Genomic DNA, 24105 nt, shown 5'->3' with positions numbered 1-24105 from the left:
TGATTTAGCTGCCTCCTACAGCATAATGGTATTGTCTAAATCGGCGTCAGTAAATGTTTCTTCTGACTTGGCTCCCTTGCTTCAAATAGGTAATGCCAGTGTACTAATTACATTTGTTCAGCCACTAAACGTGTTTAAAGTATTACTCCACTTGTACATAACTTATATGTAATGAAGTAAAAAGGACTATTTTCGCAATACTGCCCCTTTAAAGATTTGAAAAAATATATTTGCATTTTAAACACTCAAGTGTGAATAAGTCCCTACATATAAAACTAGAAGCACACAAGCATTCAGAAGCAAGGCTCAACAGAAGGTGAAGGTTAAACTATGAATGTATTGCGTTAATGGTCTGATCTTTCGGCCTTTAATATTAGCACTTCTCACAAAGTGTTTGCTAATCCCACATGTACAAAATATAAATACAACATTGTTTATCACAAGCTCCTGAAATGTATAGACAACACCCATTTTCTCATTCCTCCCAGAAAAGCTAGCTGCACAACTGGCCCTGAGATCTCACAGATGGACTACTGGCGAGTCACTGACCAAAAGACAACTGCAAGCTGGCTGTGGCATTTTCTGCAGGATTCCAGCGAGTGATTCTCGTAGTGACGTTGCAGATCAGTAGGACAATTAAGCAGCTAGCATTTTTTGACAGAGCATTGAGTAACACAGGTAGTTCTAACTTTGAAGACATTTCATCTTAATGCTATCAAACTGTGGATCCATTAAAAGGAAAACTTCAAGCAAAAGAGAAGTGATGGGAGCTGTACACTAAAAAAACCCATGAATAGAGAATTCCACCTCATGCAACAATCACGGACAAGAATTGGCACACTTTGGAGCAAATCTCCCCCTCTGAGGTGTTTACACAAGTGAATCTGTGATTGCTGCAAGACTCCTAGGGTTCATGATCTGGAGTGAGCACATGAAGAGAAGACTCGCCTTTGCAACATGTTGCACACACTTATTAAAGAGTACTTGAGGTGTAAACGACAGAGCCTGTCATGACAGGCTCTGTCTAAATGAGAAGAGGGGGTCGAAGGGTTAAACAAATACTTACCTGTCCAGGCATACACCAGGCGAGATATCGTCCCCTCCCCACCGAAGGGCACTGGTGATTCTTTTTAAACTGTCCCGAAAAGCTCTGGCCACATCCACCTGCCTGGCCGGAGCCTACCCCAGCATGGCAGCTGCACCGATTGGTGGCAGTCAAGCCAAGGCCAAGCAGGCAGTGGTTTCCAAAGAGCTCAGCAGCCTTCAGAAACACAGCCGCCAAACTGCCGAGAAAGGGGGGTGGAGCGTCACCTGTGCCCCAAAGACATCAGAACAAGTATATATTTAACCCTGCAACCCCCCTATTAAGATAGAGCCCGTCATTGACAAGCATCATAATTCTTTCCTTAGGTAAGATGGCGTATTGTTTTTCCTTTTTAACTTTATTTGCAACAGCAAACCCTTCTTTAATTTTGTCTTTGTTAAGTATTTTAGGTTTAGTGGCCTATAAAAAAAGTTTTCCCAATTTTTTTATATCTGACTTATGAGTTTGTATGAGACCATAAATATATAGACTATGTTGCAGACAAGACAAATAAAAGGGTCACTGTTTCATATGGCAGAGCTAGAACTAGCTCTAGAATATTGCCAAATAAGAAACATTGATAAACATTTGTCGCCATTTACAGGCACTGTGTATTTGAGCACTAAAAATGTCCTAGTTCAAGGACAAAGGAAAGGGGAGGGGGGTTTGAATAAAAAGGGAATAATAATTACACATATAGGCAACCAAAAATATTCCATATTTGTGTGGTGAATGAACGCTTAGGTTTATCACCCTACTTTAGAATTGCTGCAAAAATTATTTCTGGTATAAGAGAAGAAAAAAAAATTAGTAAACTTGCTAAAAGATACTGAGGGAAACAAGGCACAGTTACAGTACTGTTATCAAACACTAAGAATTATGTGCCCATTTCCTGCGGTAAAATAAATAATTCAAAACTAGAATTTGGAGATATGCATTAACCTACATTTCCAAAATAAAAAACACTGGAGCTCAATTAAGCAAGCAACATTTGTAATGAAATGTTTTCAATGACAAGACAGCCACTTGCTGCTGTGAAACCTGATCATTATTTAAAATGCAACTACTGTAAAACTTTTCAAATGGCTCTCAATCTCATACAGACAGATAAGGTGCAATATTTTGTCATTTGTATTCTTTGCTTCATTGTCTCTATACAGGGTGTGAAATAGTATTTGTGCTCTAAAAACAAGTGTTTACATTTTACTTTAAGATGAAAAAGAGCATTTTAATGTTAAAGTGATACTAAAGCAAAGAAATAGAAGTTTGATACTCGCCAACGGAGAGGGAAGGCTCCTATAGAGCCTTCCTGGACCTTGGCTCAGTCCCCTTGCTCCAGCGCCATCACTCCAATTGCAACCTGCGGAATACGCCATTGGGGATCCTTAAAAGGCTTTGGAAGTACTGGCGTCCTAGAGTGCTTGCAAAAATTGGTGGCTCTATACTGCGCATGCATGAGCACATGCGCAGTACGAACATGGAGCTGTCCATCTTAGAAGCACTCAGCGACGCAACTGTTTCCTAAGCCTTTGAGGGCTCCTGGAGGCGCCAAATTTAAACCAGGGACAGGACTGGAATGAGGACCCCGAAAGGGGACAGGTAAGGCTCTATGAGATCCAGAACCTTCCATCTCCGTAAGTATCTGATTTTTTTCTTTAAATTTTGCTTCACGTTTGCTTTAAGGTTTCCGCCATGCAGTACCCATTCCAAGGCAGTAATGGACTGAAAAGGAAATGCTTAAGGTTTCTTTCCTTTGGGACTGAAAGGCTAAAATACAGCAATCAGGCAGCCATCATGTTACAGGGAATAGAACAACTTGACACACAGAGTCTGCGGTGTATGTTTCTTACCACAGAGACAAGCATAAACAACTGCTAATAAAGGAAAATAAAGATATGCCAAATGAAACGGTTTATTTCAAGAAAAAACTACTGGTTTGATTGGCAAGCACAAAAAAAAAAAAAATTAAATTCTCACTACTGTTGCGTGGCAAAAATAAGTGTACTAAAAGGGACTCAAAACCACCAAACATTTGACTTTGTAACATTTTACCTGTTTACTGAAACATCAAATCATTTTTTGGGGGGGGATGACAAAATGCTACTAGACAAACTGAAAGGTACACAAAGGTACGCTTACAAAAAATGAACATATATGTATGCATCCATCTGTATGTATATATGTCATACATACACACATACTCCTATAAAAAAAAATATTCTTAGCAAAATATACATTTTTCCGTCCAGTTTGGCTGGTTAACACTTCTAAACCCCCACCCAAAAATATATATTTTTTTATTTCAGTGATTCACTCTACAGGTTTGATGTTAAAAATCATAGTCTCCATGTCTGGTGGCTAATAATAAAGCCCTTTTTCCTATAACACTTGCTTTTTATTGGTTGATGAACAGCAAACAGATCTTTTTGCAAAGTGTTCATGTTTGGTGGCTTTTAATTAAGCCCTTATAGATTTATGCAAAATTCAGAAAAAACAAATTCCTTTATAAGGTGTGTGGGGGGTTGGTGGGGGCAGTTTGTTTCAGGGCTGTTGAGTTTGAGTACAAGTCATGGAGTCGGAGCAATTTTTGGATACCTGGAGTCATTAAAAAAAAAAAATGCACCAACTAAGACTCCTAATAAATTTAAACTGTAATCAAAAGGAAAATATGTGTACTCCCTTTAATCATGAAATCATTTAATTTGATGCGTTATTAATTTTGGGATGGATGACTACAAATTAAGTTACACAGTAGTACTATACTCTACATATGCAGAGCTGTTGTGAATCTTGTGCATATTGAATGTTGTCCATCACCCATAAACCTGTTACAGATTGTGCGTGATGAATGGTGTAGTAGAGGAAGAATCCTAGAAGCCTGTATCAGTTGGTGCATAGCTCTGTCCCATTGCAGAGAATGGCCCTGGCCTTTTGACGCGCTGGAAAGGTTGACAGGGTAGAGTGTCAGCTTCCTGCGCAAGAACTCTGTTTTGTTCTCAAAAGGAGATGCCATCTTAATATAGCTTTACAGAGACACTGAAGCGGAAAAAAAAATATGATACGATTTGTATGTGTAGTACAGCTAAGAAAAAAAACATTAGGAGCAGAGACATAAGTCTAATATGGTTTCCAGTAAAGGAAGTTAAGAAACTCCAGTTATCTATGCAAAAGAGCCATTGAGCTCCACGACTTCAAAGTCGCAGAGAGCTCTGTCTTCTGAAGCTTGTTATCTCAACTGTCAGTCGTATTTCCTTTTCCTCTTCAGAGAAGGGTTTAATAGTTCACTTGTCGGCTCAGTAAAATCCTTTAGAATGCTGAGTAGTGTGTGAACTGCAAATATTAGAGAATGATGCAATGTTATAAAAAACACTATATACCTGAAAATAAAAATATGAGAATATTTTCTTTGCTATTAATGTTCTAGTAATCATCTGTACTACACAACCAATTCATTAAATTATTCTTTTTACACTTCAGTATCTCTTTAAAGGTCATAAGCTCATGTTACACACTTTCAATCAACAAGATTGCAATATGCAAATTAGAGGATGCTGAGTTGGAGGAATCATACATTGAGGAGTTGGATGATTTTTGTAACAACTCCACAGCCCTGGTTTGTTCTCCAGTTGTTCCCTTACTAAGCTAACAGTATTACTTGTCATAGCCAATCAGACTCCATATGATAAAGGCAGAGTTGGGCTGGAGTGCAGGAGAGCTAAATATCTCCCATTACAAACGACTTTACTTGCACACTGCAGTAACAAACATGGCTACTACCCATTTCTTCAGAGTGAGCATTTCCTATTTGGCAAAATGCATACTTCATAGCCTGTACAAACGTCACAAGAATGTGAGGACCAAAACAGGTAAGGGATACAGTGTACAACTGCTGATTTTTCTTTTCATTTGACTTAACTTGTCAAAAAAGTGGTGTTACACCTAAACGTGGCCGATGCAGTAGCAAATTAGTACACTCAATTATCCCTATCAGTGGTGTTTCAGGGACTTCTTGCAACCAAGAGATTAACCCTTCAAATGTTGGAGGGGCCCGCAACATGACAATATTTTCTATGTATATAGCACCATTCAATGCATGTGCAGAGGCACTCACAACTATTGCTTGCATAGAAGCCCAGCTCTGTGCAATCCCAGGGCTCTCTGCAAGGCTGGTCAAGTTAACAAACAAGTGGGAAGGACATTGCTTGAAGACAAAGCAACAGTTGGAAAGCAGAATGACCACATAGGTGGCACATGAGAAGAATCTTGCCAAACCTGCACCTATGCCGCTAAACCTAGTCTAGTAACCAACGCTTTGCAGGCCACTCTATAAGAAAGGGTCAATACCTTTATTGCTAAAGTCCTGCTTCCAGTATTGCCCCTCATGTAGAGGGGTACTGCCGTATCAATTATAAAAATAACAATTCCAAGACAATAGAAGCATACAGTTACATGGTAAGAAAAGAAAAAACTTCCTGTTGAAGCCACAAGGTTTGCAACTTGATATTCATCTGTGATTGGTTGATATTCCATTACGCCCATTTATGGGTTAAAGCAGAAAAACTAAACCAAAAAGGTAGGAATTAACAACACACAGTGGGACAAAGCAGCCTAAGTCCAGAGCTGTCTCACTCAACTTGCTCCCCTTTCATACAATGACATCAAACAGGGAACAGATTTTACTCTTTATATATCTTTTAAATATATTAAATGCCTAAATAGATTATTTTCTTTTGCGTTTTGCTATTTTTTTTTCTTAGATCTACTTGTTTTGTTTTTTTTCCTTTTTTTGCTTTTTGTTCATTACTTTTAAAGCATTTTTTTTACTAGTCATCAACAGAATGGGACAAATTCCAACGGTCAAACTTAAGAAACCTGCTTGTCCGAATGTTTTTCCAGAATTCAAAAAGTGCGTCTCCAGTTCCAAAAAAATAGTGAAAAAACTGTGTTTAAGACAGCTTGTTTTTTTAATATATATAGTCGTTCTATTTTAAGTCCCAGAAGAAAAAAAAAAAAAAAAAAAAGCAGTTAAAAAAAATTATATATAAACTGTTATTTTCAAACCTAAAAATGTGGTCATTTTTTTTTCCTTTTTCCATTTTTGTTTTAGCAGGGATAAGTGTCTTATGTAGAAGCCAGTAACACAAAGATGCACAGAAAGTGAAGAATAAGACTGTGGCTGTCAGAATTTCCCTCACAGAGATGTGCTCTCCTCAATTGTTGGCAAATTAAGTAGACAAGCTTAACATTTTCCCCTCCTCTTCTTAATGGACATCTGCACCAGCAACCAGCTAGGCCATAGCTGAACCTGCTTTCTTCACTTCAGTCTTCATGATGAAAAAAAAATTATATATATAACGTATGAATAAACATATGAAAAAAAAAAAGTGTACCAGTGATTAAATAAAATTTTCTTCTTCCACTGGGAAAAGATGCTTTGCTTCCTGATTGGATCAAAGGTTTTATTTTTAATATTTTAATAACATTGCTACTTTTAATTTGTTTAAATAACTATATATTTATATATATATAGAATTTTGTATACATAGTTATCTAAACAAAATATATATGTTCTTTTGTATATATATTTATTTATATAATTATATATATCCAATGTCTTGATTCTGCTTAGGTTTTTTTTTCTATTTCTCTCCCTTGCCGGTATGCGCAAAAATTTCAGATGGGGCATGACAGCCGGATAGTGTCTCTCTCATGCAGTGATGAAATGACTTAGGAAAAAAGCCAGCAATGCCAAGGCAGTAGTCTCAGAGATCAGGGTGGTCCATGGCTTCATTATAAGTGATTATCCTATTGGGATCTGCAAAAGAAAAGAAAAAAAAAGTACTATAACTTTTTACATAAATGTAACAACTCCTCTGTTATGTAGCCCCCTCCCAGGTTAGATATCGAGATGTGTCCCTAGGTAAGGTCAGCTATACCACTGCTCCGTGGGTCTGGCCTCTTTTCCATTTTCTTTCTGCAGAGCAGTGTGCAGCAGAATGTCAGCAGGTGGCACTGTTCTCATTACAGCATCAACTGTGCTGCAAAATAATTTTGCAGCTCCCAAAGCTTGTCAACATCAGGGCCATGCAGAGGATGAAAGAGGACAGCGCCACCTGCTGACCTTCTGCTGCATGATGCTCTGCTGAAATAAAGAAGAGAGGCCAGACCCACCGACTAGCTCAAAAGGGCTCATGACTAGCACCAGGCTGCAGACCGGGGGTTGGTGACCTTTGTTACAGAAAGAGGAAATCTTTACACTTCAGATTGGAGATTAAAAAAACCCAAAAATGAAGTAGTTTATTTCCAGCAAGAATTTTTTTTCTTGCCATTTGTGTTGCAGTTGCGGAATTGTCACTCATTCCTAAAGCCTGTTTAGGATGGCACATCCGCCTTTCCATTTGAGAGAACTTCCCTCACTTCTTAATTCAGTTTAGCGCCAACATATTGCTCAGTACAGGAATTAAGGCACTGGCAAATTTGGGCACAGGGCAAAGCCTAAAACAGCTCATTACTCCTGAAAAACTCCAAGCGGTGTTGACTACTATTCCCCCTCCAGGCCACCATAGACACTGGGGAAATATATAATTCAGCTTCCAGTATTGCTGACACGGCTTTTATTGTAATTTGGGTTCCATCTTTAGACGGCGCCCAATTTACTATCTGTGTGCCGTTATACCCGTAATTCACATAATGGTGCACCCACACCTCTAGAGCCCTTTTTGCCTGTCTCGTATATTCAAATCTGATTTCAAGTGTGATCAAAAATATAATCCATTTGCTGCATCGATCGTTATAAATCTGTTCATTTTCCAAGCTGAAGTCCAGTCTTAAGGGGCCCATACACTGGTCGATTTCAGCCATCGATCAAACGATTTTATAGAAATTGATTTTTTCAAATCAGCCAATCAATCAATTTGCAATTGATTTCAATTGATCTGATCTATCTGACAGGATGGAAAATATAGGTCAATCTGCTGCTGGCAGCAGATCGATGGCCCATAGAGTAGCATTGGATCTAATGGTAGAATAATGCATTTAGATCGATTTTCAATAGATTTCCAATAGATTTAATTCTGAAATCTATTGGAAATCTGTTCCTGGTGTGTGGCACACATCAGATGTGTGTGGCCACCTTTACTAAAATCAAGCATACATGTGTTCAATGAAAAGAATAGACCAACTATTGATCTACCTTTAGAAAATGGGGGACATTTTTCAAGACTGTCTGAGACAAAATATTATTAGGTTTTTAGAAATTTGTGCAGAACTGTATCAGACATCCTAAGAAATCACTAAATAGTGCAGATTCCTTCTTAAACTATTAGGAATAGGAGTTAGGAAGGTGTCTCAGACAGTGCAGTGTGTGAGGGAAATGGATATTGCTGAGGTAACCAACACATCTGCTGTCAGCAGGCTCTGAGGGGGGGGGGGGGGAAGAGCCCTTCACAAATCACACCTAGCCTGCACTGCTACACTATCTGGAGAACTGCTATGAAGCACTTCTTAATCTGCAGCAGTTCAGGGATGGATTTGCAATTTTCTTAACTGTAATGCAGCTCTGGAAATCCACGCTAAACTGCGGTTATTACGCAAGATTTGAGAAGTTTCTTACTATCATGCAGAACAGTTCCTCTACTGGTTAGAGCAGTTTTAGAAGAAAAAAAAACTCAGTACTGCTTTAATAAATCTGGCCCACTGACTCCTGTGTAGTCTGACCTGTTATACGAGTGAATGAGCTGTCAATGCTCACTGCAGAGACCTCTGCATCATACACACATACTATAAATGTGGCCCTAACAATCATTGTGGTGACATTTTGAGGAACCAGCGCTGTACAGATACACTACTCAACAAGCTCCATTTCATGGAGAAGGGATGACTGGTGTTGCACGAATGAGCAGTGTCCATTAACTGATGCTTTGTCTCATTATGCTGGCAAAAATCCCTGTACAGAAAAGTGTTTGTTCTAATTTTTCCAGCCAACAGTGAAGTCTTACCCGTGTTCAACTTGGCTGAGCTTCATGTACAGTCACACAGAGGGTAAGGGGAGCAAATGAGCAGGCTTCTAATAGTAACTAAAGACAAGGCAATAGCTGGGGAAGGAGGGGATGCTTGTCACCCGTTTTGACAGACTTCAAACTGACAGGAAGTATGATCAAGAGCAATTACTTCAGCTTCCAAAACTTTAATGTCTGTATGTACATTTATAGCGTACCTGAGATGAAAAAAAATTCATACATACCTGGGGCTTCCACCAGCCCCCTTCGGCCTGATAGCTCGCCATCCTTTTTCGCCTCTTGGATCCTCAGTTACGGCCAGTTGGTGCAGTGCGGCTGCGCGCGCTCCCCCGTCATGCTGCGCAACCGCAGTAAGCCCCAACTACCGAAGTTACCAGGAGCCATAACTATGGATGCAGGTGGCAGAGGACGGTGGCGAGGGACAGATCAGGTTGAAGGGGACTGGAGGAAACGCCAGGAACGTATGAATTTTGTTTATTCATCATCTCAGGTTCTCTTTATACAGGCATGAATACTTAGCTCTGTGCCAAGTAGAAGGTACTGTACAGGTAGTTCCCAGTTTACTAGCATTCAAGATACAAACAACCAGCTGTTAACGCCGCAACCACGTCACTTCAGCAACAAAACACGACAGAAAAGAAGACCACAGCATTAGCCATACACTATGCACTATTCGAGAAAAGGTAAAAGCTCTTGTGGGGGAAAGGCAATATTGGCTGCTGGCTGGTATGCAGCTCAATACTGGGTTTAAGTTCTTCTCTAAAGCCACATCTACACCATACAATTTTTTGTCCGATTCGATTCAATCTGACATGTCCGATCGGGATTCGATTTGCCATTGCAAAACAATGGCAAATTGAAGCGAATCCCGATCGGACTTGTCTGATTGAATCGATTTGCATAAAAAAATTGTATAGTGTAGATGGGGTTTAACACAAAAGGATAGCAAGACACTTTGGTGCAGAATAATATTTGATCTTTCATGAAGTACTTACCTTGTTTTTGCAAGTTCAAAATAGATTCCATTTCTGAAAAAAAGGGAAAGAAAAGAGACAAAGGTCATAAAACGAATTAGGAGAGAAGAAATCCTTAAACAGGATGGACATTCTTTCCGACGACTTTCTTTTTTTGTACTGGCCCCTAGAGAAATGTGGCAAAAATTAAAGTAATCATATTAATCTGAGCATCCATATTTACAAGCAAGCATGCCTCATAAAAGATCCGTGATAGATTTTGCTTTTACATAAGTAACAGTTAAATGCTTGTAATGGACACAGGGCAGAGCCACAGTGACTCAAGACAGATACATAAACTTTGTGCATGTAAAGCCTGCATTTCACACATGGAATCAATGTATAGAGTGCAGAACAAGGAATGTCCATTACCCAGCAACATTAAAGACTTAAAGGAGAACTGTAGTGAGAGGTATATGGTGGCTGCCATATTTATTTCCTTTTAAGCAATACCAGCTGCCTGGCAGCCCTGCTGGACTATTTGGCTGAAGAAGTGTCTGAATCACACCAGAAACAAGCATGCAGCTAATCTTGTCATATCTGTCAAAATTGTCAGAAACACCTGATCTGCTGCATGCTTGTTCAGGGCCTATGGCTGAAAGTGTTAGAGGCAGAGGATTAGCAGGATAGCCAGGCAACTGGTATTGTTTAAAAGGAAATAAATATGGCTGCCTCCATACACCTCTCTCTACAGTTCTCCTTTAAAGTGACCCTGTAGTGAGAGGAGTATGGCGACTGTAACCTTTGATCATTTTGTAAAATTCTACTGCTGTTACACTTTGATATTTAAAGGGATCCCAAGGTGAGAGACACATGGAGGCTGCCATATTAATTTCCTTTTAAAACAATGCACATTGCCTGGCTGTCCTGCTGATCTGCTGCCTCTAATACATTTAGTCACAGACCCATAACAAGCATGCAGATCACATTTTACTGACAAGATTAGATACAAGCTTGTTTCAGGCAGGGCTTTGGAGTCGGTACAGTTCAGGTGTGTGATTCATAAACTACTGTAGACAGAAAGATCAGCAGGACTGCCAGGCAACTGGTATGGTTTAAAAAAAATAAAAATATGACAGCCTCCATATGTCTCATCTCAGGTTGCTTTTAAAGGTTCGAACCACAAAAGAGAACAAGCATGCAGTTGTACTAACGGAGGGCTGACTACATTTGTTCCAAAAAAATAACCTGCTGAGCTCAAAGATGAATTCACCAACCAGAAGTATTGTAAAAACTGCATTACTTGCCTGGGGCTTCCTCCAGCCCGTTAGGTTATATGTCCCTTGCCACAGCTCTGCTCTCAGCAGGCTGCCCAGGGTCCCCTTTGCAGCAGTTGCAGAGACCACGAGGTTGCAGCTACTGCGCCAGGCCGTGTGCGTTCTCGACACCAGGAGCGTTCTGCGCAATGCTCCTGGTGATGGGGAGCTCTGCTACGTGCTTGCGCAGTAGCCGCCAATCTCGCCGGGTCGGCAGCGGCTGCAGAGGGGATCCCGGGCAACCTGCTGAGGCAGGGCTGTGGTGAAGGACACAAGCTTCCAGAGGCTGGAGGAAGCACGGGCAAGTTTTTTTTTTTTTTTTTTGCTTTTTGCCTGTTAGTTTTTTATCTCGCATCCGCTTTAAAGGAAATAACTATAATGCTGGGCATACACGGCGTCGAGGGGAGGATTATCAATCGAGCCTGATGGCCCGATTGATAATATCCGACGTGTACGATCGCCGCAGGCGGACAATAGCGGCGAATCGAGCAGGTGATAAGAAGCGCCGGCGGGGGAAGAGCGGGAATCGATCCGCGCGGACGAGTGGGGACACGGTAGGGGTCGATCCGGCGGCTAATCGGCCGCTGGATCGACCCGTGTATGCCCAGCATAACAAGTAACTTGTCTGTATATCTTATCTAAAGTTTAGATAGTTTACACTGCAAATCTAGCTGCAAACAGCTTCAACAGAATATGATTATTTCTTCTTGTGATATAATGAGAGCGGCCATGTTCTGTGATCATTACACACAGGCAAGCTGCTCTGCATCTCCAGCCCTCAGCCTGCGTAAACTTCACTCCCCTCTCTCTCTGAAATTTCTGGCTAGTAACACCTCCTCCTCCTCCTGCCCAGACTGAGCTCCCACAAGCCCTTGCTACATGAATCTGAGAATGCCAAGGCACTGGAGAAGCTGTGGGCAAGGCTTGTTTAATTTATAGGGCACTAGAGTATTAAAACAAAACAAAAACAAAAAGTATTAAAACAAAACAAAAAATTTGGCTTGAGGCATGGCCTATAAATTATATCAAAGTAACAATTATGCAATGAGTAAAAGTGTATCTCAAATCCACTTTAAGCAAATAAATATAGCAGCCTCAAGGTCACTACAAGGCCAGTGCAATGACCCGCAACAACCAATCCAGGGATTGCTGTACTTAACATCACCCATTAAGCTGGCCATACACTGGCCCGATTTGCCGCCGTTTCGACAGCAGATTCGATCACTGGGATCGAATCTGCTGCCAATCGTTCCCGCAGCACGCCGAATTTCGATCCATTTCGTCCGATCCCGTCGATCGCTCCGTGCGGAAAATTACAGTCGATCGCCCGCGGGTAGGGAGCGCGTCGCTAGCGGGGTTCGAGTGCCCGACGACCGACGCAATAGAGCCCGCATACATTACCTGCTCCGCGCCGGCGCGACTCCAGTCCCCCGGTCACCGCTGCTCTGTCTGCGCTCTGGTCTCCAGGTCCGGCATGCCTCACTTCTTCTAGCCCGGCAGGAAGTTTAAACAGTAGAGCGCCCTCTACTGTTTAAACTTCCTGTCGGGCTAGAAGAAGTGAGGCATGCCGGACCTGGAGACCAGAGCGCAGACAGAGCAGCGGTGACCGGGGGACCTGGAGACCAGAGCGCAGACAGAGCAGCGGTGACCAGGGGACTGGAGTCGCGCCGGCGGAGCAGGTAATGAATGTATGCCGGGGGGGGGGGGGGGGGGGCTTGGGGGGGAGCGGCGGCGGCAGCACCACCACAACAGATTGTGAACGGTTTCAGGCTGAAATCGGTTCACAATCTGTTTGCAGTAAAGGTAGCCATACGATCCCTCTCTGATCAGATTCGATCAGAGAGGGATCTATCTGTTGGTCGAATCTGATGGCAAATCGACCAGTGTATGGCTACCTTTACTCTAAACACTGTTGATTTATAGAGTTCAGTTTTTTTTATAGAGTTCAGTTTTTGCCGACCTTACATTTTTACGCATTCCCGCTGGTGCAGGAACATGAACGCATACATTTTTACGAGTTAGTGCTGCAACGTGTAAAAATTTACGCATTGCACCACTAACACGTAAAAATGTATGCATTAATGTTCCTGCACCAGGAGGAATGCGTAAAAATGTACGCAATGCGGCCCGCTGACCCCAAGGTCGGCAAAAATGAAAATAGCTGGCATAGGGGGACTGGAGCAGCAGTGAGTGACTACGAGGGCACAGGATGGTTGCATGGGGCTGGTAGAAGCCCCAGGTAAGTGAAACTTTTTTTTTTTTTGCCTGACGATTCCTTTAAGGAACTCCATGTTAAAATGTGAACCACAGCACGTTTCCACTGGCACAACCTGATTCTCGCCAACACACAAATGCCCTGCACGTTGCATTTCTGTGCAGCACAAGTTTCATTCCCATTCATTAAGGCACAAAACCAGTAGTGTTTCATCTGTTTAATTTGGGATTCCTAGAGGAAGCATACCTAGGAATATGCCGGCGGGAGATTTTGGTGCAGGATAAAGCCAATATACGGCTTACCCTACTCCTTGCTGGCGGACGAACTACAGCGTTTTAAAAGTGATTTGAGCACCGTATTTTGACAGCGCGCAAGTTACTTGCTGAGCACAAGTAACTGCACCCAAATCTCAAGCGCTGTTTTAACAGCGGTCCTAGTGGAAATCCTCCTTCAGCAATCTTGGCCTCCTTTTCACAACCATGTTATTGCCCGTACTGTGACCCGCTGTCAGGGCTTCTGCAACTCCAGATCAATAGTTTCACAGTGACCAAAGGAGGTCGGCGCATGGTGCTGTCACTCTTTCAGTGGTGGTCCCTTCACTGACCATTTAAGCCACTTTAACCCCCTTGACAGTATGATTCTTTCCGGACTTTGGGGTCTAAAAGCGGTGCATTTTTTTGCATGCTTTCAGACCCTAAAACCTGGGAAAAAAATAAATAAAAATCATGCCGCTAGAGAGATCTGCAGTAGCCCCAGCAATCACTCACCTCCCTGGGCTCCAGCGCTGCAGTTTTCCCTCCATCCTACAGGTGGCGCTGCAACCCTAAAGGGAGATTGCTGGCTGTCATGACAGACTGCAATTTCACCAAGGGGAAGCAGAGCCTCGGAGGAGTGGAAGAAGAATGGCGGCTGACGTCACGATCTCCGGGAAGGGAGCTAAAACGCCCGCTGCGCTCCGGCGGCTACCCCGAGTGCAGGTCGGGGTTACCGCTCTGAGCTGCAGTTTTTCGCCCCCACTGTAGCTCAGGGGTTACTGCAGAGGAGGTTAACGTACATACATTTAGAATCTATGACACCAGTATGGTTTTGAGGCTCCTGGTTTTTCTTCTACAGTACTCATCTTACAATGGCTATAATAATACCCTAGAGATCCCTACACATTATGTAGTGCACGCGTGTTCTGGTTGCTAAATAACTGACAAATAACTATGCAACTTTTGTGTGTGTACTTGTAATAGTTATCCTTGATGGGTATATTCAATCCCCTTTTTTCATAGATTACACGTTAAGATTCTACAGCGTGTCTGCTGATATCTGATGGAATACTGTGCAGTCTATGGGGATAGTAAGGTAAACAACTGCTAACAGTCACGGATCAATCATTTACCTCATCTAAAGTACATCTGAAAGTTTATGGTAGGTGGTCTGTTGCCAATTTTAACCCTACTGAAACTCTTGATTGGAATATTCACTTTGGATTAATTAAGAAACCTAATGAAGGGAATGTTTGTGTGGGCTATATTTAGACTTTGTGTAACATTCCCCATTGGTTCACTGTCCTCTATTTTTTCCAGACCAGACAGCAGACAGAAATTAGACTGCAATACTATGGGTATATTCACATCGATCTATGTTTTGTTCACTGCAGAACAGTCTGGAGTTGAGGATTGCAAATTGCATTGGCATTCAAAGAATAGCACACCACGGCTTCAGCTGCAGACACGACAACAAAGACTTCAGGATTGTGTGAACTGAAACAGTTGTCCTACCCTGCCCTCTCCTCAACGTGTTCCGTTAGGCCACCTACAGACCAGAGCCTATTTTAACCACTTGAAGACTGAAGGCTTACACCCCCCTAGTGACCACGCTATTTTTTTTTTACCATTCAGGCCACTGCAGCTTTAAGGGCTTGCTGCAGGGCCATACAACTCAGCACAGAGTTTTCTGTTGGTGGTCTCAAATCACTGCTGGGATGTTTTTGTTTTTTTTAATTCAGACCCTCCCTCTCTCAGCCAATGACAGCGAACGACTGACATAGGCATCAGCCTATGAGAGCCAATCGCTCTTGTGCCTTCCCTGGGGACAGCCGAGTGACATGGCTGTCCCCAGTACAGCGCTGCCATAGATCGCAGCAATGTACAGTGTAAATAGACGGTGGTTTTACCGACTAACAGTCTCTGAGCGGCGATCGCCGATGGGAGACTAATGACTGAGCAGATGTGCGTGCCCGTGCATTCCCTGCAAACCACGCCCCTAGAACTTCATGCCAATTGGCGATACGCAGTCCTGGGGGAGTGCGTTCAACTTGATAAGTTGATTTCAGGATTCATCAAAGTTATCTACAGCTGTTGGCGAGCATTTGGTAATCATTCGGTAATGATGTGATAAAACGGAAGAAAGTGCAATTCATGAAAATAAAAGTGGGCGTGGTTTAGCGTAAAATTTAGGATTAGTTATCTCCTTCACTGCTCTGTCGTTATTCTTGTCAGATCATTGCCGACAGAGAAGATGGAGCCATTTGAAGTGGTTATGTATCAGCTGAGAGTGAATCAAAGGCGCAGAAGGGCAAGAATAAGGTCTAGAACCATATCAGTTTGCAAGAGAATGGATTAATTTGCTATAGGAGGACATCAGCATTTCTCTTGAATCATCTTGTAAGAGAACACAGGCAGTGCCAGGGTTAACTAAATTGCTAGCTGCACTACATTCTTTTCAGAAAAGGCTCCTATCAAGCCGTAGCTGGCAAAATTGTGGGATTGTCCAAAGCCACTTCCAGAATCCTGGTCCAGGTGTTAAGCCCTATTCGGAATGTTGCTACGTGGTGTTCAAAGGACTGCCTTTTACCCACAATTCCACGGGAATCTTATGGGCCTTGTGTGACGAATATTACGAAAGTCGTGCGCGTAAGCGCCATCGACTTTCGCATGGTCGTGCACAGTTCCTGTCAGTCTTGGGTAAATGCACAATAGATGTCAATTTCCCTCTCTCTTACTGAGTACAGTAACCTCCCCCACATCCTGTGTCAGGAAAGAATTTCACAAGTAGCCAGACCACCTGGGGAGCAGCATTTGGTACATAGCTCATCTTTCCCCAAAAGGAAAACCAGCTCAAACTGGTTGAGATTCAAAATTTCCCTCCAAGCGTATAGCTTCTCACAAAGGGAACGTTAACTTATTAATAATTCAAAATAGGTTTGTCACAGCAAGACCAAAATTACATTTCCTGATACCTAGGAAACAGGTCTATAATTCACATGAATTATCCTTCTCTAGCTATCAGGAATCAATTGAGAAACCGCTTTATCCGGCATGCGTAGAGCAAATTCGTTAGACTAGGCGTGTATAGTCTCATTTAATACAGAGTCGCATGCTGCTTATGAATATGGTCTCGGATCTGCGATGCACCCATCTGGGGCGGAATTACACAAATTATTAATAATTGGTACATTCCTTGCTCCAAGTCTGTGGGTGGTAACCTGACTTGCCAGGAGGTAACCCTGCCTCCAACACACCTACTTTCCAGGTAGTGACCGCCCCAAAACTCTGGTCAGTAAAAAGCGTTTGCAAGGAACTCCACCCAGTTCTTCAATTTACATCGACTAGGGAAGTCCAGACATGTGCTCACGGAAGAACCGGGCGCATGTTGTGTACAAAGGACTTTTAAGCTGAATGCCTACGTTTAAACTGGACTATTTTCTTCATGATTCAAATGGACTGCTCAGCTAACTAAGTAAGAACTTTCTGTTTTATTCCTTTTATTTTTAAGCTCTGTGTTTTATATGTTAATAGGTGTATATAACTGTATGTAATGCATTTGTGTTATTAAACGTTTAAAAATCGTTTAGCGGTTATGACCTGTTGCTGAACATACACAATCGTACCTATTCTCCTGAACTCGCTACCCTGTGTTTAATAGAAGTATACATTTATAACCCGTATGCGAGAACCCGGCCCAGACATAACGATCTGGCCCAGATTCTTGTATACTGCTAGGGGTTACTAAAGTGTTCTCGAAGTCCTAGTAAAATTACAGTAGCGGGCTGTGTAACTCGCTTGGTGGCAGATCTTTGAATTGTATATGTGTGTGGAGTGATTCGGTTGGTATCAGAACGCTCCCTTCGCGAGTCAGTTCATCAAATTGCGAATGCGGGTTACCCTTCGTGATGAACAAATGACCGTGTAAGAGGATTTCTGACGCTGATCGATTTACCCCACCCGCAGACCGGCTCGCGGTCTGTGACATTTGGTTGGCAGCTTTTTGGGATTTGTGTATGTTCAGAACATCAACGGCAACGTTATTTGATTAACCTGCCAGAACAGATCAAAAATCTGTGGTCGATAACCGGTGCATTACCATTTATATAGACTAAACGTGTAGCACAGAGTTCCCCCCCCAATCTCTTTTGCTATCCTATCTTTTATTTGGCAAAAATGGCTGCAGCAAGATACAAGAAAATGTCAGTGGCAGACCTAGTAAACTTGTGTGAGGAAAAAGGCATTGTGACTTATAGAAAAAAGAAATCGCAATTGATCGAGGACTTGTTGCGACTGAATACCCAGCCGGAGCAGATGCTGGGAGAGCACACTCCTGGTTCAGACGGTGCTGTAACTGGGGCAGAGGAAAGTGAGCGGTTGGAGCAAAGCAACCCACTTCCCGACCCAGAGGAAAACGGTACCGCGTCTGAACCGGTCGCTGTAACTGCTGAGGAGCATGGTGGCCGGCAGGAGCCCGCCCATGCCAACCTGTTCTGTGTTCCTGATGCTGGAATGCAACCTGGATTACAAAGGCTGTTGGAGACAAATCCTGAGCTGTACATGCAGATTGTCAGAGAAAATGCTGACCGTGCAGAACGCCAGCGCCAGGCGGAAATGGAAGCCTCAGAGCGAGAAGCGGAACGGGCAGAGCGCCGGTGGCTTGCTGAGAGAGAAGCGGAAAGAGAGGAGAGAGCAGCCGCACGCAGACATGACCTTGAAATGGCCAACCTGCGAGCGCAAGGCCAAAATCCCTCGCAAAGTGCTCCGGAACCCCGGCCCACAGCAGGCCCGTTTGGGACTCCAAAGTTTAAATTCCCAGAAATGGAGAAGGGAACCGACCCGGACACTTATTTACACTCCTTTGAAAAGACTTGTCGTCAGCATCATCTGCCCCAGGAGCAGTGGGCGAGATATCTGACACCCAACTTGCGGGACAAAGCGCTTGAGGCGTTTGTGGACTTACCCGCTGAGAAAGACAATGACTATGAGGCGATAAAAGCTGCAATTATCGCCAAATACCAGCTGACCCCAGAGGTCTATCGCAAAAAGTTTCGCTCCCTGCAGAAAGGCCACACTGACTCTTACACCGACCTGGAGAGTCGCCTGCTGACTGTGTTCAGGCAGTGGTCGCGGGGCCTCAAAAAAGACTCTCACCAAGGTCTGGAGGACCTCATCGTACAGGAGCAGTTGCTGAACTGCTGCACTCCAGATGTTCGGCAGTTTGTCTTGGAGCGGAAGCCTGAATCCGCCAAAGCTGCCGCAGAACTTGCAGACACTTTTGTGGCCACCCGTGTGCCGGACAGCCGCAAACCTCCAGTCCCGAGCTGGAGAGGGGGGAGACCTATGCAACCCAGCTCTCCTCCCCCTGCGAACCGTGGGAACCGGGTCCCACAGCCACAGAGGCCGGGGGCTACACCTGCTGCTCATTCGTCAGATGCGACCTATGTTCCCAAGTGCTACCAGTGTGGGGATCGAGGACACCTCAAGTCCGCCTGTCCAAAGGCAAAGATGACAGCGCCAGGGCCCAGTCAGAGGCTGCCTAGCAACCCCTTTTCCTCCCCATCGGCTCTGGTTGTCGGCCAGGAGGGCACCCATCGCAGCTCCGATAACCATCAGCTTGTACGGGTGAACGACCAGATTGTCACTGGCCTCCGAGATACCGGCGCCGACATCACCTTGATTCGTTCCCACCTTGTTGCGGAAAAGGACATTATCCCTGATAAGCACCTCACCCTCACAGGAGTGGGGGGCACCCTTTCCCACATTGCCCAGGCTCGTGTGGAGATTGATTGGGGTGTAGGCCCCCAAGAGAAAGTAGTCGGCATCTGGGATAATATCCCTGTTCCCGTGTTGCTGGGAACTGACCTGGGCAGGTTAGTGTCGTATTATGAGCCTGCCGCCAGCCAACAGGAAACCCCTGCCAACCCTCAGGTACTGTGCACCCTTGGGACTGAACGGGAGAGGGGAGGGGATGTGGTAGTACCTTCTACAGAGGTACTGGGTTTGAGTGTACAGCCATCCAATCCTGGCTTTTCTACTACAGAACTTGACAATGATGCTCTCAATATATGTGTAACTAATGTAAATGATGACAATGATGGTGATGATGTTATACCTGTGTTAGCAGTGACTCGCAGCAGCACTGCTAAGCGCCTGAGCTCGGAGCAAGCAGGAGGCGCTGCAGCCCCCCCTCCTTGCTCCAACCCCAGGGATAGCACCCCTCAACAGCTGGCCACCTATACCACAGGCCAGCTGGCTGAGACTAACGGTTTTGTTCAGGCACTGAGGGACGATCCCAGTCTGGAGTCGCTCAGAAGGCAGGCCTCTGAGCCACTCGCAGACGGTGCCAGTTTTAAAGTGTACTGGGAAGGTGGGAAGCTGTATAGTGAACCGATACAGCCCACCACAGAGGAGACAGGCCTGGATGCCAAGTGGCTTGTGGTACCAAGGGCCTACCGAGGGCATGTGCTGAAAGCTGCACATGACATTCCCCTGGCAGGACACTTAGGGATCCACAAAACATTTGACCGCATTCAACGGCATTTCTACTGGCCTGGAGTTCGGTCCGATGTGACTAATTATTGCCGGTCATGTGCGGTGTGCCAGAAGGTTAAGAAGGGAAGAACCTGCAGGGCTCCTCTTTGTCCGCTGCCAGTCATTGGTGAACCCTTCCAGAGGGTGGCAGTTGACATAATAGGACCCCTGCCCATTCCAAGCAGCTCTGGGAAAAAATACATCTTGACGGTGGTGGATTATGCCACCCGCTATCCAGAGGCTGCCGCACTCTCCTCCCTAAGGGCAGACAAAGTGGCAGATGCACTACTTGGCATTTTTTCACGAGTAGGCTTCCCTGCTGAGATGCTCTCAGACCAGGGACCACAATTCATGTCTGACCTTATGGGGGCTCTCTGTACAAAAATCCAAATGACGCACATCGTCTCCAGCCCCTACCATCCGCAGACCAACGGCCTCTGCGAGCGATTCAACGGGACGCTGAAGCAGATGCTTTCAACGTTCGTCGAGTCGCAAGGGGGGGACTGGGAGCGATATTTGCCTCACCTGTTATTTGCGTACCGAGAGGTGCCACAGGAGTCCACCGGGTTCTCACCCTTTGAACTCCTGTACGGAAGGAATGTCAGAGGTCCCTTGAAGCTGATCCGGGAGACGTGGGAAGGAAAAGGTGACCCCACCGACTCGTCCGTGATTGATTATGTCCTTAAATTCAGGGACAAAATGGAATCACTCATGGAGGTGGTAACGGAAAACATGGCCCGGGCACAGGCCAATCAAAAAATGTGGTATGACCGCAATGCCAGAGACCGAGCATATGAGGTAAATGACAAAGTGTATGCGTTACTCCCGGTAAAGCATAATAAGCTGCACGCCGCCTGGGAGGGACCGTACACTGTAGTGAAGCGGGTGACCCCTGTTACCTATCTAGTGAACATGGGAGGTAGAAGGCAAAAAAGCTTCCACGTGAACATGTTGAAGGCCCACAGAGACAGAACGCAGTATGCTTTGCCAGTGTGTAGCCAGCTGGAACCAGGAGAGACAGATCCCCTTTTAGATTTACTGGCCGACACACGGGGGTTCGAAGGTGGGGTCAATGTCAACCCCCAACTCACCCCTTCACAGAAAGCGCAGCTGCAAGAGGTGTTAGGAAGGCATGGCCAGACGTTCACCAGTACCCCCGGGCGAACCAATCTCGCTGTTCACAGAGTAGACACAGGAGCCCATCCGCCCCTCCGGCAATCTGCCTATCGCATCTCTCCTGAGGTACAGGCAGATATGAAGAGAGAGATAGAGGAGATGTTAGAGTTAGGGGTGATTCAGAAATCCTGCAGTGCATGGGCTGCCCCAGTTGTCCTCGTCCCCAAAAAGGACAAGACAACTCGGTTCTGCGTGGATTACCGAAGGCTGAACGCCATCACCACCACTGACGCCTACCCCATGCCTCGCATCGATGAATTGTTGGATAAGCTGGCTGCTGCGAGCTATCTAACGATCATGGACCTGAGCCGGGGGTATTGGCAAATTCCTCTTGCACCCGACGCGCGGGAAAAATCTGCATTTGTCACGCCATTCGGCCTCTTCGAGTTCACGGTGATGCCGTTTGGCATGAAAAATGCGCCTGCCACGTTTCAGCGGGCTGTAAACGACCTGCTGGCAGGGATGCAAGACTTTGCCGTAGCCTACCTGGACGATATTGCCGTGTTCAGTACCACCTGGGATGAACATCTCAATCACTTGTCGCAGGTTCTAGAGAGGCTGTCCTCTGCCAATTTGACAGTTAAACCCAGTAAGTGCCAAGTTGGCATGACAGAGGTACAGTATTTAGGACACCGGGTGGGAGGCAACACCCTGAGACCTGACATTGGGAAGGTTGACGCCATCCTAGCATGGCCTCGGCCTATCACCAAGAAGCAGGTCCAGGCCTTTCTAGGCACAGCAGGCTACTATAGGAAGTTTGTCCCAGCCTATAGTACCCTGGCCAAGCCCCTGACCGATGCCACTAGTAAAAAGCACCCCAAGGTAGTCCGTTGGACCCCGGAGTGTGAGGCCGCTTTCCAGGCCTTGAAGCAGGCGCTAGTCAGCGCTCCTGTGCTTCAAGCCCCGGACTTCAGACGTCGGTTCCTGGTGCAAACCGACGCCTCTGACTACGGACTCGGGGCAGTTCTCAGCCAGGTAGACGAGAAGGGCGGGGAACACCCTATCCTCTACCTGAGCAGGAAGCTGCTTCCCCGAGAGGTAGCGTATTCAACCACTGAGAAAGAGTGCTTGGCGATTGTATGGGCCCTACATAAACTACAATCGTACCTGTACGGTCGCTCTTTCACGATCATCACGGATCACAACCCCCTTACCTGGCTGAATCGTGCTGCTGGAACCAATGGCAAACTCATGCGTTGGAGTCTGTCCCTGCAGCAGTATGACTTCACAATCCAGCATAAGGCGGGGAGTCGGCACCAGAATGCCGACGGTCTGTCGCGCTGCGGAGAACCCGTTCAGTAGCTACGCGGCACGTAGAGCGGGTCATGCAGACCCACTCTGTGCGTCCGTCTGGTAGGGGAGAGATGTGACGAATATTACGAAAGTCGTGCGCGTAAGCGCCATCGACTTTCGCATGGTCGTGCACAGTTCCTGTCAGTCTTGGGTAAATGCACAATAGATGTCAATTTCCCTCTCTCTTACTGAGTACAGTAACCTCCCCCACATCCTGTGTCAGGAAAGAATTTCACAAGTAGCCAGACCACCTGGGGAGCAGCATTTGGTACATAGCTCATCTTTCCCCAAAAGGAAAACCAGCTCAAACTGGTTGAGATTCAAAATTTCCCTCCAAGCGTATAGCTTCTCACAAAGGGAACGTTAACTTATTAATAATTCAAAATAGGTTTGTCACAGCAAGACCAAAATTACATTTCCTGATACCTAGGAAACAGGTCTATAATTCACATGAATTATCCTTCTCTAGCTATCAGGAATCAATTGAGAAACCGCTTTATCCGGCATGCGTAGAGCAAATTCGTTAGACTAGGCGTGTATAGTCTCATTTAATACAGAGTCGCATGCTGCTTATGAATATGGTCTCGGATCTGCGATGCACCCATCTGGGGCGGAATTACACAAATTATTAATAATTGGTACATTCCTTGCTCCAAGTCTGTGGGTGGTAACCTGACTTGCCAGGAGGTAACCCTGCCTCCAACACACCTACTTTCCAGGTAGTGACCGCCCCAAAACTCTGGTCAGTAAAAAGCGTTTGCAAGGAACTCCACCCAGTTCTTCAATTTACATCGACTAGGGAAGTCCAGACATGTGCTCACGGAAGAACCGGGCGCATGTTGTGTACAAAGGACTTTTAAGCTGAATGCCTACGTTTAAACTGGACTATTTTCTTCATGATTCAAATGGACTGCTCAGCTAACTAAGTAAGAACTTTCTGTTTTATTCCTTTTATTTTTAAGCTCTGTGTTTTATATGTTAATAGGTGTATATAACTGTATGTAATGCATTTGTGTTATTAAACGTTTAAAAATCGTTTAGCGGTTATGACCTGTTGCTGAACATACACAATCGTACCTATTCTCCTGAACTCGCTACCCTGTGTTTAATAGAAGTATACATTTATAACCCGTATGCGAGAACCCGGCCCAGACATAACGATCTGGCCCAGATTCTTGTATACTGCTAGGGGTTACTAAAGTGTTCTCGAAGTCCTAGTAAAATTACAGTAGCGGGCTGTGTAACTCGCTTGGTGGCAGATC

General features: G+C 44.8%; 1 protein-coding gene across 1 annotated transcript in view; it reads right to left on the bottom strand.

Moving 5' to 3' along the window:
- Nucleotides 1–2060: 2060 nt before the first annotated feature.
- NUFIP2 (nuclear FMR1 interacting protein 2) overlaps nt 2061–24105 on the bottom strand; it is an 81440-nt gene continuing 59395 nt past the window's right edge. Inside the window, exons 3-4 of the mRNA XM_068270104.1 lie at nt 10098–10130; nt 2061–6899 (exon numbers count right to left, since the gene is read on the bottom strand). Of these exons, the coding sequence (XP_068126205.1) occupies nt 6847–6899; nt 10098–10130 (86 nt within the window). The 3' untranslated portion in view covers nt 2061–6846. The remainder of the gene's footprint in view (nt 6900–10097; nt 10131–24105) is intronic.

This window comes from Hyperolius riggenbachi, chromosome 2, assembly GCF_040937935.1.
Source record: "Hyperolius riggenbachi isolate aHypRig1 chromosome 2, aHypRig1.pri, whole genome shotgun sequence".
NCBI classification, from domain to species: domain Eukaryota; kingdom Metazoa; phylum Chordata; class Amphibia; order Anura; family Hyperoliidae; genus Hyperolius; species Hyperolius riggenbachi.
This window is presented reverse-complemented; position numbering and strand designations above follow the sequence as displayed.